The sequence below is a fragment of the Molossus molossus genome, unplaced genomic scaffold (assembly GCF_014108415.1).
Source record: "Molossus molossus isolate mMolMol1 unplaced genomic scaffold, mMolMol1.p scaffold_m16_p_24, whole genome shotgun sequence".
Classification (NCBI taxonomy): domain Eukaryota; kingdom Metazoa; phylum Chordata; class Mammalia; order Chiroptera; family Molossidae; genus Molossus; species Molossus molossus.
Window position 1 is genome coordinate 11742182 of NW_023425360.1, and position 15008 is coordinate 11757189.

Here is a 15008-nt window from a genome sequence, read left to right on the forward strand (position 1 = left end):
ATGATTAACAAAAGTCCACGCTGTATGTAGATTTCCCTAGATTCCACCTAACACCCTTTTTCTGTCCCAGGATCCCATCCGGGACACCACATTCCATGTAGTCATCTTGTCTCCGTAGGCTGCTCTTGGCTGGGACAGATTCTCACACTTTCTTCTTTTTGACGACCTTGACATTTTGGGTAGTATTGGTCAGGTATTTTGTAGAATATCTCTCAGCTGCAATTGGATGTTTTTCTCCTGACTAGACTGGGGTTCTAACATATTCCACCCTACCCTACCCTACCGACAACGTAAGTTGGCACTGTGGATATATATATATATATTTTTTTATCCTCACCCGAGGACATTTTTCCATTTTTTGCACAGATAGAGTGGGAGGGAGAGAGAGGAAGAGAGAGAGAGAGGAAGAGAGAGAGAGAGAGAGAAACATCGACGTGAAAGAGACACATCGAGTGACTGCCACCTGCACGACCAACCAGGGCCGGGGACAAACTGCAACCGAGGTACATGCCCTCAGCGGGAACCGAACCCGGGTCTCTCCGGACCGCAGGCCGATGCTCTAACCGCTGAGCCAAACCGGCCAGGGCGGCACTGTGGATATTAACCATGATCACCTGGCTGAAGCGTGTTTTTTCGTTGTCCCCCACTCCCTCTTCCTTACTGTCCTCTTTGGAAGGAAGTCAGCATGTATGCCTGGCCCACACTTAAGGTTATACTATACCTTCTCGAGAGAGGAGAATCTACACACATTATTTGGAGTTTTGCGCAGGAGATCCCCCTCCCAACCTTTGTTTATTAATTTAATCGGTTATTTATTCTGTGCTTAGGGTTAGAATCCAATGGTACTTGATCTTGTTCACATGGCTCCATCTGGGCTGTTGAGAGCTCTTTAGTTGGCCCCTGTCTCCCTCTGACATCCCCCATCATTGCAATTTTTTTTCAGCACTTCCTGTTTGTCACTAAGATGCTGGAGCCTCACCTTGTATATTTCCTGCCCCAGTGTTAGAATCAGCATTAGTGTAAGAATAGTTCTGTCTTTTTTTACAACTCCTTGTAGGAGTCGTTCTGCTCACGTCTCATTGATTTATTTGGAAGCAGTGGGCACAGTTTTAAAACAAATATCATTTCCACGTACATGTTGGCAAAGTCCTGGGTCTTCCTTGGAGACGTTTAACCCGGAAAAATAAGGTGTGGACAGAGGAAAGGGTCCAAGTGGATGAGACTAATTTGGATTGGTTGGCAATCCTGATGGGCGGCTAACAGCATTGGTGCCTGCCATGTTTCTCCATCAGGTGGCCCAGCCTTTCCTTGAGGTGACAGAGGATTTTAGCACACTCACCCCACAGGGATGGGGTGGCAGTTCTCCCAATGAGAGTCATTCTGGTGCCAAGTGTCAGTTGGTGTGTTCTTAACCTTAGTGCAATCCACAGACCTAGTATTTGATTGACGTGAACAAAGATCCCGTTTCTTTTAGTTAATAGCGAGAATTTTTTTCAGAATTCATGTAAGGAAGCTGGCAAGACTGTTGTTCATCTTTCACCGACTTTGGTGTAAGCATAAAGGAATAACAGTTTCAAAATGATTAACATGATGCCTTTTAGACGTCTGACATTTAAAGACATGAGCTCCTTGTAGCTGTCATAGATTCCATTTTGGCTCTGGCCACCTACTGTATTGACTGCACACGTTTTCTCATTTTAGTCCTGTTTGGAAAAACAAGTGACTAACGGTGTCAGTTAAGAAGTAATTCAGCCTCAGCCGGGTGGGTCAGTTGGTTGGAGCATCATCCAGTACACCAAAAAGTCTCAGGTGCTCTTCCCGGTCAGTTCACAGACCTGGGTTATGAGTTTGATCTCAGTCGGGGGCACATGGGAGGCAACTGATTGATGTTTCTCTCTCACACCTCTCTCTCTCTCTCTCTCTCTCTCTCCCTCCCTCCCCTTCTATCTACTCCCTCCATCCCCACCACCCTTTTCAGTCCTCCTAAAATCAATAAAAAACATATCCTCGGGTGAGGACTTAAAAAAGTAATTTCATTAAAGCAAATCTGAAAATATATTCTGAATAGAGCGAAAAGAAGAATCTTTGTTTGCATCCCTATTCCAAATGTTTGATTTATTATTTTCTTCTTCAAAAAAAAAAACCAAAACACACCTGCCTTTTTAGGGGGGAAAATTTTTCTTGAAAAATTATTTTACAGCGCCCTGGAGTCGAATGTAGATCTCAAGGTCCTTTTCTCTAAGGCTTGACCCGAGCTCTGCTCTGTAAAGTGCTGAAGTTTAAGTGCATCAGATGGCTGACTATGCAGGCAGCTGTGCCTCTCTGTTGTTTTTAGGAGTTTCCCCATGGCTGTTATTTGTTTTCAGGTTAAGAAAGCTGATCGGTGCTGTGATCGGAACACACTCCGAGCCCCTCCCACGATGCTGCGCGCACACGATGGTTGTTAGGCAAGTCACCTGTCAGGACAAAGGACATTCTTCCGGAAGGTAAGGGACGGAAGCTCACTGGTCATCGGCGCTTTTCTGGGGGAGACTCCTTTAGTTTCTGCTTTTCTCCCTCAAATCAGCTCATGTATACCAAATGCAGCACTTGCTACAAGAAAATCCAGGTTTCTTTTGATGTTTTTTGACTTTTTTTTTTGCAGAGTAGTCCTCATTTAAGTGCCAAAATAATCATCAATTTTTAAAAATCTGTTAAAGATATTTTTTGTTTGTTTCTTGCTAATCCTCACCTGAGGATATTTTTCCATTGAATTTTTTTTAGATAGAATGGAAGAGAGGGAGGGAGGAAGGGAGGGAGGGAGGGAGGCAGAGGGAGAGAGAAACATTGATATGAGAGAGACATCTATTGATTGCCTCCTGCACGACCATCACGGCTGAGGATCAAACCTGCAACCCAGGTACGTGCCCTTGACCAGTAATTGAACCCAAGACCCTTTGTTCCGGGGCCAGTGATCTAACCGCTGAACCAAATCAGCCAGGGCAAAGATGGTTGTTTGGAGCACAGATTAGTGATTCCCATTAATTCCTTCTAATGGTCTTCAGCGTCTCTTAAAATGCTAATAGTGGGTGAAAACCTATTCATAAAGGATTGTCAGTTTTAAAATTTCTAAAACAAGAGACTTGATTTTAGTGTCAATTGAAAAAAGGAATTAGGTGAAGAGATGGAGGGGAAATCATGTTTATTAAGAAAACATCATCTCGAAATTCCTCATTTCCCCGTTTTTCTGAGGAAATAGTTCTTTGTGGAAGTAGCCTGATATTTTTAAATGGCATTACTTAGTAGCGATACTTACGAATTTGTAGTAACCGTTTTCTGTGTATAAAATAACATAGGAAATTTGATTATACTCTTATGCTGTGATAATGTGGACTCAGTTGGGCTCAAGTTTGCCTTTGCACAATCTGTAATGAGAAGTGTTAAAGATAAATCATTATTGGTAACACAATTAGCCCACGATGTCTAGCCTACGGAAGAGACCAAAATGTCTTTAAAGAACTTCATCACATAGTTTATTTTTAGATATGGAAGCCTACTAATTAGGAGATGAGTCTAATCTATTCCTTAAAATTAGCCCAGGCGAAGTGGCTTCCTATAAGAACGTTAGTTTAAGTTTCTGTGTGCTTTCAACAGCTTAAAAATGCACACATTTTTGTACACACGATTGTAAGATACAGCTTCTCACCGATTCGGTTTGGACTTTGTCGATTTCTCATTCTCTGCTGAGTCTGAGTCACATTTGTGACCTATTAGAGAGTGTGGGAGATCAGCATACGACTTTTCCTTTAAAATATATATTTTTTTCATGTGGTTAATAAACAGGTTGTTTAGATGCTTGTGGTTTTTAAAGGATTTTGTATGATCCTGGTATTTGGATTATTTATAGAGTAAAACTTCTGAAAAACTGAACTAGGAAACGTGTAAAAGGTCTGGTGGAGCCTGGTGGTCTCGCTCAGTGGTTAGCGAGAGTCTCAGGTCGATTCCCGATTTGAGCCCTGGCCCCCGTCGGGGTCGTGCGAGGGGCAACCAATCGATGTCTCTGTCTGTCCCTCTCACATCAATGTTTCTCTCTTTCTCTCCCTCCCTCCTTTCCACTCTCTCTAAAAAAAACAATGGAAAAATATCCTTGGGTGAGGATTAACAACAACAAAAACCAGGATATGGCAGGAAGAGGACCAGTAGAGATCGTGCGTCAAATAACACAAAGTGGAGCGAGTAGGAATACGAACATAAACGAGGAGAGTCAATATAACCCACACCTGTTGCCCTCATTCACTTTACCCCACCCATGTTCCTGCCCCACACACAGCCCTCCACCTTTTGGAGCCAAAATACAATCTTGTTAAAATACTTTAGGAAACAAGCTTAAAGGTGTTTTTGTGCTTTTTTCCTTTCTTAACGGCTTCTCATAGTGAAAGGTCTTCAGTCTTTGTGGTCTGTGAATCATCTGTTTGAGATGTTGTGTTTACTCACTGATTTGTGATCGAATCCTCGAATGGACCCTAAGTCAGATCTCCTCCTAAGACAGGTACCCATCTGACCCCTCTTAGTCCCGTTTTCTAGCTGCCCAGCGTCCCCTTCTGTTTGACCCAGAATCACGCTGTTCCGTTCAGAGGTTGATTGGCTCTGAGCTTTCAAAAGGCTGCGAAGAAATTTCCTGTTTCAGCCACTGTCTTTCTTTTTGAAATCTTTCATCATCTTCGGGAAATCACTGAAAGTTTTGCTCATCACGTGTGTGTGTGTGTGTGTGTGTGTGTGTGTGTGTGTGGAGGTTTGAACTGCCATTGCTAAGGTACCTGTGCTTTAGCAAAGGAAAAGTCTGTCGTGTTTCATGACCCCCCTGCCGTGTGTTCTGCTGACCCCTGCAGGCTGACCCCTGCGACCTAATGAATCCTTGGTGAAAGGGGGACTCAGCTAGGATGTTACACCACCACTGTCGAAGGAACCCTGAGCTCCAGGAGGAATTGCAGATTCAGGCCGCGGTGGCTGCCGGGGATGTCCACACAGTACGGAAGATGCTGGAACAGGGCTATTCTCCGAATGGCCGGGACGCCAACGGCTGGACCCTGCTCCATTTCTCGGCAGCGAGAGGGAAGGAGAGATGCGTCCGAGTGTTTCTGGAACACGGAGGTGAGTTGACCAGAAGCAAATCTTTTTCCCTCCCCTGCCCCGAGCAGAATCTTAAAGTGAAATTGCACTTAACACATCCCGTGTGCACGTGTATATCACCGTAGCGCCTCCCTTTGGTTAACGTGCACCATCATATTCTTTCTCTGCTGCGTGAAGATTTGTTACGACTCTGCGGAGTCTTGTGTCCGACCAGGTGGGAAGATCAGTTTGGTGAATGTGTGTCTTTCCCCTGTAACTATAATTTATACAAGCCAGGTGCGTCCAGATTATTTGCACTAAAAGCAACCCTTCTTCACGGTGTCCCGATGCTTTAAAGGAGAAGTGACGGGGTGTACCCCAGCTAGGGAACTCAATGTGTGCCTGTGGGTGATGCTCGAACAGGTCCCTTTAACCGGCATGGCCTGGTAATACCCTATGCTTTGAATTTAACCTCCTTTAAAATTTTTTTTGGATGCTAGTATTACTGGTTTATTTAGAGCACTTACTGGCCTTTCTCAGAATTGTACCTCATTCCTAAGAATCCTACAAGAAGATTGATTATCTGAGGTCTAATTCTGTATAAATATATGTGGTTGGGAAACACATTTGACATTTTATGCTTTTGCTTCGAAAACCGTCCATGACCATAATAATTCCCACGATGAATAACAACTAGTAATTGTCCTGAACTAAGATACATTTTTTTTCTCCAGTTGAATTTCGACTTACTTTATTTTCCTAAAGATAGATGTATATGTACTCGATCGTTTGCACCCACATTGTCTTTGTCGAGTAGCTTGGCGGGGGCTCGGGTTCCACACCTACCATTCGAGGGCCTGAATTGCTCGTTAACAACATTTGTTTTCATTTCTAAAGTGTACTTTGTTACAAAGCTAGTCAGATCTTCAAACTTACTTGACATCCAGCAAATGTTTGAAGGCTCGCGGCTCTCGGGAGGGTCGTGTGAATTTTGTGAAGACGGATGTGAAGGCTGGTGGCCTGGACTGATTGCAGGACAGTGCTGACCCTCAGACTGGCGGGCTCACGTCCTACGGCCCCTGCAGTAGGAACTAGATTCTCGAAATAGTTGCCTGTGGGCACAACCCAGCCATCCCCTGGCTTGTACTTTTCACTTTATTGATATTAGAGAGAGAGAAGAAGGGAGAGAGAGAGAGAAACATCGATGAGAGAGAACATCGATTGGCCGCCTCCTGCATGCCCCCCACTGGGGATCAGGCCCACAACCTGGGCATGTGCCCTGACTGGGCATCGAACCAGCAACCTCTTGGTGCAGGGTCGACGCTCAACCACTGAGCCACACTGGCCGGGCTGTACTTCCTTTGTACCATCCTCCATCACTCCCTACCTCCTGCTCATACCCTGTTGTACCCGAACACCGGAGAAGCTCAGTCCGCAGCCAGTGAGGGAGGGAGGTGGGCCAGGAGGAAGATCTGAGAGAGACGAAGAGCTGGGATAGGGTCCGAGCACTGGACGGTCCACACTGCCTTGGGTGTGCTGAGAAATGTAAGGTACTGCACACATTTCGAGAGTGGAGCCAGCGGGATTTGCTGATAGAGTGGGTATGAGGGAAAAGTGAAAGAAATGAAGAAAAACTGAGCTTTGGGGCCCGAGGGATAAGGAAGAAAAGAGCTACCGTCTATTGAATGAGCAGAGAGGAGAGTTAGCCCAATGCAATAAAGAAAAACAAAACCAGGACGTGGATGTTTAATACGACCCACGCGCCCGACGAGAAGGTCTTTATCTCGAGGATATTAAAGGACCAGGTCTCAGCCACTGTTAAATCTATGCGTCTGCACGGCACACCACCAGGGGGCGCTCTCAGAGCTGATGGTGATGAGGTGATGTGACCACAGAGGGAGGCCCGGTCAGCGAGCGGCTGTGCGGAGCCACACCTGCTGCTGCTGCTATGAGAAAAATCTGGTTTCGTTGAGCGAATGAGCGACTTTGACTTGAAGGCCGATCCAGTCAAAAAGTCCCCTCGGCGAGACACATGGAACAAGTGGGCAGACGGTGGGGATTGATGAAAGAAAAGAAGTCACAGCCGAGAGGCGAGTCATTATTTTCAGCTTTTCAAAAATGAAAGGTTTTGCAAATGATAATCCCCAATGTGATGAAACCAGCACTGGTTATACGAGTTTTTTGCAGCGTTTATGGAAAGCAGTTCAGCATTGGCTGTTAGACCATAAGAAATGGGGAACTTGCAAATCACCCTCTATAAATTCCTTCCAAGGAAGCACCTTGAAGGCAGAAATTGTTTTTCTGTACGAAAATTTTACCCCTCGTTACATGTGACTTTAAAAACGGACTGGTTCTCAAGTGCCCAGATTGTAGGGAGAAGGTTGCATAATTAGACTGTGGCTACCATTACACACAATTGTTTTCTAAGTGTAGCAGAAAAGCCGAATGTGTCATCCGTGTTGACAGGAGTTACTAGGTAATGCTGTTTGTTTTTGTTTTGTTTTGTTTTCCCATTCATGAAAAAGTAGTCCGTCCCGGGGAAACCCTGTTTGGAAACATTATCCTGTCTCACTTTCCAGCTCTGCTCTGGTGAGTGATGAGCGGTTTTAGGTGTTTTTCTAGAGCTTTCCCTCCGTCGCTGGTGCTCGCCTGTTCTAGTTCGTACTCGCAGCACAAGGCGGCGCCGCTTTGCAGACCCCGCAGGGCCTGTGATTCGCTGTCTGCGCGGGTGCTTTCCAGGGCTTTAGGGGGTCCTCACGTGAGTCACGAGCCAGGGTGCAGTTCACTGTGCACAGATTGTGTAAACTCAGACTTGCCTGCCTTGGGGATTTGTCATGTCCAAAGCCTCTGAGCTTTAAGCACAAATGGTGCACATAACAGAACCCCGGACACATCCTGGCAATGTTTTTGACCAGTTTATTGTGTCTATTTCCATCCTTAGATCAACCAGTGTATATATGTATATGTATATCTTTATACACACACACGCGTGTGCACATGTATATGTATATGAAGAATAGGCACACCTCATTTTATTGCACTGTGCAAATATTGTGGGTTGTTGTTTTTTTACAAATTGAAGGTTCGTGGCAACCCTGCGTGGGCAGGTCTGTCAGCATCTTTCCAGTAGCATCGGCGCACTTGGTGTCTCTGTGTCATACTTCGGTGCTTCTCAGGACAGCTCAGACTTCTCGTTATTTTCGTTACGGTGCTCTGTGATCAGTGGTGTTTGGTGTTGCTAGGGCAAGGCCCTGCACCGGCACAAAGAACAAAACGTCAGAGCAGCTATTATACACGTGTTCAAAGAACTAAGGCAGCCAAGGGTCAAAGGATTACAGAAAAATGTGACGTCACTGACTCGTCAAATAGAGACGATCAATAGAGAGATAGAATGGAGATATATATATATATATATATATATATATATATATCCCAAATCTGAATGTAGAGTTGAAAAGTACTAGAGTGGTTAATAGCAGGTTTGAGCCGAAGATGGGATGAGTGACCTTGAACATTCATCAATAGACATTATCTAGTCTGAAGAACATATAGAAGAAAAGAAGAATTTTAAAGTAATGAACAGAGCCCCGTAGACCAATGGGACACGTCAGGCATACGACATGTGCATAAAGCACAACGGGAGATCCAGAAAAGAGGGGACAGGTTGGAGAGAAAGAGGCAGAAAAAATATTTGCAGGAAGCATGGTCCAAAACTTCCTACATTTGATGATCATCAGTAAATGACATATCTGAGAAGCTCAGTGATCTCCAAGTAGGATAAACTCATCTGGACACAAAATAGTCAGACTGTGGAAAGAGAAAATCTTGAAAGTACCTAGAGAAGTAACTCATTTGTACAAGGGTTGCTCAATAAGAGTAACAGCTGATTTTTTTTTTATCTTTATTGTTGAAAGTATTACAGATGTTCCTCCTTTTTTCCCCCATTGCTCCCCTCTTTCCTGCTCCCACCCTTCCTGCCTTCCCCACACTGTTACCTGTGTCCATTCGTTATCCATATATGCAAATAAATTCCTGGTTTATCTCTTCCTCCCCCCTCCCCCCATCACCTTTCCCTCTGAGGTTTGTCAGTCTGTTCCCTACTTTCATGACTCTGGATCTATTTTGATCGTTGGCTTATATTGTTCACTATATTTTATAACTAAGTGAGATCGTGTGGTCCTTGTCTTTCTCTGACTGGCTTATTTTGCTCAGCCTATTACTCTCCAGGTCCCTCCGTGTCGTCTCAAAGGATAAAAGATCTTTCTTTCTTACAGCTGCATAGTACTCCATTGTGTATATGTACCACAGCCTTTTTATCCACTCGTCTACTGATGGACACTTGGGCTATTTGCAAATCTTAGCTATTGTAAATAGTGCTGCTATGAACATAGGGGTGCATATATTCTTCCTGATGGGTGTTTCAGTCTTCTTAGGGTATATTCCTAGAAGTGGGATCCCTGGGTCAAATAGCAGCTCAATTTTTAATTTTTTTGAGGAAACACCATATTGTTTATCATAGTAGCTGCAGCAGTCTGTATTCCTACCAGCAGTGTACTAGAGTCCCCTTTTTTCCACATCCTTGCCAGCACTTGTTTGAGGATTTGTTGGTGGCAGCCAATTTGGCAGGTGTGATATGATACCTCATAATCCTTTTAATTTGCATCTCTCTGATGATGCAAATGTTGAGCATTGTAACAGCTGAATTTTTTCATAAGGCAGCGGGATGACATAGTCTAATTGCTGAACACAAACAGCTCTCAACCAAGAATTTTATATCCAGCAAAACGGTCCTTCAAAAATGATGGTGAAATAAAGATGTTCCCAGATCAATGAAGAGGATTTGTTGCTCTCAAACCTGCCCTTACAAGAAATACTTAAAAAAAAAAAAGTCCTTCGGCCTAAACAAAAACAACATGCAATTAAAGTTCACACAAAAAATAAAGATCAAAGGCAAATAGGCAGGTACATATAAAAATGTCCATTTGTTTCCTATTACTGTGTAACAAATTACACAAAAATATGGCTTACTATAGCACACATTTAGTACCTCCCAGTTTTAAGGTGTTGGCCAGAGAGTTCTCAGGCTTGACTGGAGAAGAATTTGCCTCCAAGCTCACTCCGGTTGTTGGCAGATTACTTTCCCTGTGCTTGTGGGACTGACGGTCTCAGCCTCCTGCCGGTGAGAGGTTGTGTGTCCTGGTGATAGCCTGTAGATTCTTGTCTGTGGGCTTGTCTCATCAAGGCAGCAAGGAGAGCCTCTGGTGAGTCTGCTAGCAAGACGGAGTTGTATGTGGCGTAACATAGTCACAGCAGTGATACTCCATCACCTCTGTCAGATTCTGTTGGTTATGAGGAAGTCGCTGTCCTGCTGATACGTGGGGAGGGGATTACACAAAGGCTTGAACATCAGGAGACGGGGATTATGGGAACGGCCTCCTCAGATTCATTCTGCCATGGATAGTATATGTTTCCCCCTTTTCATCTCTTGAAAGACAATAACATAAAACAAGAATGAGCCCTGGCCAGTTTGGCTCAGCGGTTAGAGCGTCGGCCTGCAGTCCAGAGAGACCCGGGTTCGGTTCCCGCTAAGGGCATGTACCTCGGTTGCAGTTTGTCCCCGGCCCTGGTTGGGTCGTGCGGGTGGCGTCCACTCGATGTGTCCTTTTCACGTCAATGTTTCTCTCTTTCTCTTCTCTCTCCCTCCTGCTCTATCTGAATAAAGAAATGGAAAAATGTCCTCAGGTGAGGATAAAAAACAAAAAAAAACAAAAAACAATGATAAAACTGTTGCGGGGCTTATAACAAAGATGTAATATATAGGACTGAAATAGCACAAAAGAAGAGAGGGAGAAGGAGGCTGTGTTGAAAGAGTTTCTGTGTACTGCTGGAATTAAACCCGCAGTAAAATTAGAAAGGAATGCTGAGACGAATCAGTGGAATTGAAAATGGGCAAATGATAGAGAACATGGATGAAGCCATAAGACAAAAGCTGGTTCTTTGAAAAGCTCAACAAAATGGATACATCTGTAGCTAGACTAATGAAGAAACCAAAGAAAAAGACGTATAACCAATATCAAGTGTGAAACATTTTCACAGTAGATCCTACAAACATTAAAATGAGAGTAGGGAGAAGAATGAACACCATTCATAGGAAACGGACAGATTCCTTGAAAGACACAAATTGCGAAAACTGACCCATGAAAAAGTAGAAGAATTGAATAGCCCTATAGCTACCTAAGAAATTTAACTCATGATTTTGACTTTCTACCAAGAAAACATGAGGCCCAGCTGTCTTTTCTCTTGCACTATTTCAAATATTAAAGGAAGAAGTGGTAACACCACTACCCAAACTCGTTGAGAAGGCAGAAGATGAAATACTTCCAAACCTACAGTATGAGGTATATGGTGCCCTGATCGAGAACCAAGTAAAGTTATTGCACGAAAGGAAAACTGCAGACCAGTATCCTGCGTGAGGATAGATACAGAAATCCGTAACAAAGTGCCAGCAAACCGAACCCGTCATGTACATTGCATCACAGCCAAGGAGGGCTTAGCGCAGGCATGCAAGGGTTAGCATCTGAACATCAGAATGGTAAGTAGCTTACCATGATAATAGACCAAAAGCAAGGACCGAATTATCATTTCAGTAGATGCAGAAAATGCATGCGACAAAACACCCATTCATTCTAAAGAGAAGATCAGCAAGCCCGAAGCACAAGGTAACTTTCAAAACTCAAGGGAAGTTACTTGTGAAAAACTACAACTTTGTATCACAGCAAATGGCTCCCCCACCCCCCACTGAGATCAGAAATAAGGCAAGGGTGTATGAAGACTTTTACTACTTTTATTCAACATCCTGTTGTAGGTTCTAGCTATCCGAATAAGGGAGGAACAAAAAATTAGAGTCTTGTGGATTGGAAAGGGAGAAGTAAAACTGCCTTCATTTACAGAGAACATAATTGTATATAAAAATTTTAAGAGCCCTGGCCAGTTTGGCTCAGTGGTTAGAGCATCGGCCTGTAGACCAGAGAGTCCAGGGTTCGGTTCCCGCTAAGGGCACGTACCTCAGTTGCAGTTTGTCTCCAGCCCCAGTGGGGGTCATGTGGGTGGCGACCAGTCAGTGTGTCTCTCTCACATCGATGTTTCTCTCTCTCTTCCCCACTCTCTCCCTCTTACTCTATCTGAAGATAAATGCAAAAATGTCCTCGGGTGAGGATAAAAAAAAATTGTAAGAAATCACCATAAATTTACTACAACTAAATTGAATTTAGCTAGATTACAGAATACACAGCTCGATATATGAAAGTAAATATTACTTGTCTATGCTGGCAACTAATATTTAGAAAACGCAGTTTAAAGACAATTTGTTATGATAGCAACAAAACTGAGGATATTTACTAACAAATGTAATGAGAGCTTTACAAGACCTCTACACTGAAAACTATAACTTTTCGAGGGAAATTAAAGAACTAAACAGACAACTAGCCCTTGTTCATGGTTTGGGAGACTCTATATTATTTAGATCATTCCAGGGAGATTTTCATTTTTAGAATTGGTGGAGTTACAGTAGAAATTCCAGCAGGCTCGTTTGAGGACAATTGACAAGTTGATTTGTTGGCCAGGACGGATTTACGGAAGGTTGACGACATGCAGTGCCTGCCGTCGGGACTTACTGTGAGGCTGCGGTGACCATGACAATGTGGACAGACTTTTAGGTCACTGGAACAGAACAAAGCTCAGAAATAAACCGACACCTGTTTGGTAAATTGACTTTTGACAAAGACTTCAGGATAAACCACTGGGGAAAACTAATCTTCTGGAACAACTGGATGTTTGTACGGGAAGTGATGAACCTCGATCTGACTTCACTCCGGACACCAAAATCAACTGGCGATGATGGGTCGTTGCTCTAAACACAAGACTTAAAAAGTATGAAACGTATAGAAGGAAACGGAAAATCTGTGTGAAGTCGTGTTGGGGAAAGAATCCTTAAACAGTACACAAAAAGCACAAACCATAAAAGGAAAAAATATATATACATTTTAATCACAAGTAAAGTTAAAAGTTTTTCTTCTTTAATGAAAAGGCACAACAGAGTAGGAGAAAATGTTTACAAAGCATTACCTGTCAAAGGCTCGTATCCAGAATACATACACAACTGAGTTATAAACTCAGTGAGAAAAACAACCCAATAAAAATAGGGTAATGTGCCCAGCTCGCAACCTGGGCATGTGCCCTGACCAGGAGTCAAACCAGGACCTCTCAATCCATGGGACAATACTCAATCCACTGAGCTACACCTGCCGGACAATGAAAACATAGTTAAAAAAAAAAAAAAAAAGTAGGTTAATGAGTTCAACAAACACTTCATAAAACAAAGTATATGAATAAGCTCAATGTCACTACCTTATCAGGAACATGTAAATCAAGTTTCTATAAGTTACTACTTTATACTCTAGACTGGATGAAGTTAAAATTACTAACAATACATGGGCCCAATCCCAGGGGAAGGGACATGCAGTATTTGTGGAGAACAACTTGAACTCATCTACAGGGTGGGGCAACTTAGGTTTACAGGTGATCGTATGGAAAATAGTGCATTAATACATAAGAACACAAGAATGAACTCGTTTCGCAGACTCACTACTGTAAACCCACTTTTGCCCCTCGCTGTATTGCTGGTGGGAATGTAATATTGTACGGCCCCTAGAAAAACAGTTTGGCAGTTTCTAAAATGTACATATACCGTATAACCCAACAGTGCTAGGTACGTACCCAGGTGAGATGGAACTAGATCCCCGTGTAGACTTGTATATGAATGTTCACGGTAGCCTTATTCATAATAGCCTCAGAGTGGAAATAACCTGTTACCTGTCTGCTGGTGAGTAGATAACTAAAGATCCATATTGTGGAATACTACTCAGCAGTATAAAGGAATGAACTCTGGACACGCACACAGCAACATGGATGAATTTCAGAAGCATCCCGCTAACTGAGAAGTCAAACACGTACTCTGTGGTTTTGTTTATGTGAAATTCTAGAAAGGCCAGAGCCTCAGGGACTGACCATACAGAGGCAGGAAGGAACTTTTTGCGATGATTGGAGTATTTCGATTATTTGTGGTTACCAGACTGTAGACCGTGTGTCGAAGTTCTTCAACGTATACACTTAAAATCGGTGATTTTCTTGTACCTCAGTCAAGCTGTTGGGGAAAAGAACCCATGTGGCTAGGGAATGTCTGTTTGCTTTTATTTATATATACTTTCAAATGTTTCAGTTGATTTCCATGGGTGTCTTGAGACTGCTACATCTTGTTTAAAAGAGTTTGCCCCTGGGGAAATAAAAACAAACTTGCTGCCCTGGCCAGTTTGGCTCAGCGGTTAGAGCGTTGGCCTGTGGTCCGGAGAGACCCGGGTTCGGTTCCCGCTAAGGGCACGTACTTCGGTTGCAGTTTGTCCCCGGCCCTGGTTGGTCGTGTGGGTGGCAGCCACTCGATGTATATCTTCACGTCGATGTTTCTCTCTCTCTCTCCCTTCCTCTCTCTCCCTCCCACTCTATCTGTACAAAAAATGGAAAAATATCCTCGGGTGAGGATTAAAAAAAAAAAAAAAAACTTGCTAAAGGGACAGTGATGAGGCTAACGGGCTGCCATGGGTGGGCAGGGACAGCTTGGCGGAGGGAGGGTTCGAGCAGGCGCGGACAGAGTAAGTTCACTTGAGTCGAAGTTGTCTTCTTCTGGGCCTTGCACGTTCCCTACTGAATTCATATCTAGGCGTTTTTATCGTTTCTGCTGCTATTACACATGAGACCTTTTCTTACTGTGTTGGCTGATAATCCTTAAATTCGTTTCTTGTCTCAGAGCGCCCTCTGTTAATTCCTCAGGGGCAGTACCTGCAGATTGTATGCACCGTCTTAAAGCT

General features: G+C 43.6%; 1 protein-coding gene across 3 annotated transcripts in view; it reads left to right on the forward strand.

The window, feature by feature from the left end:
- ASB7 (ankyrin repeat and SOCS box containing 7) overlaps positions 1-15008 on the forward strand; it is a 37893-nt gene that overhangs the window by 6416 nt on the left and 16469 nt on the right. Inside the window, exons 3-5 of one of the 3 annotated variants that reach the window (XM_036277970.1) lie at positions 2367-2486; positions 4413-4528; positions 4869-5130. In XM_036277970.1, coding sequence (XP_036133863.1) covers positions 4920-5130 — 211 coding nt within the window. In that variant the 5' untranslated portion in view covers positions 2367-2486; positions 4413-4528; positions 4869-4919. Of the gene's footprint in view, positions 1-2366; positions 2487-4412; positions 4529-4868; positions 5131-15008 lie in introns of those variants that run through there. The other 2 variants (XM_036277969.1, XM_036277971.1) reach the window with 2 other exon arrangements.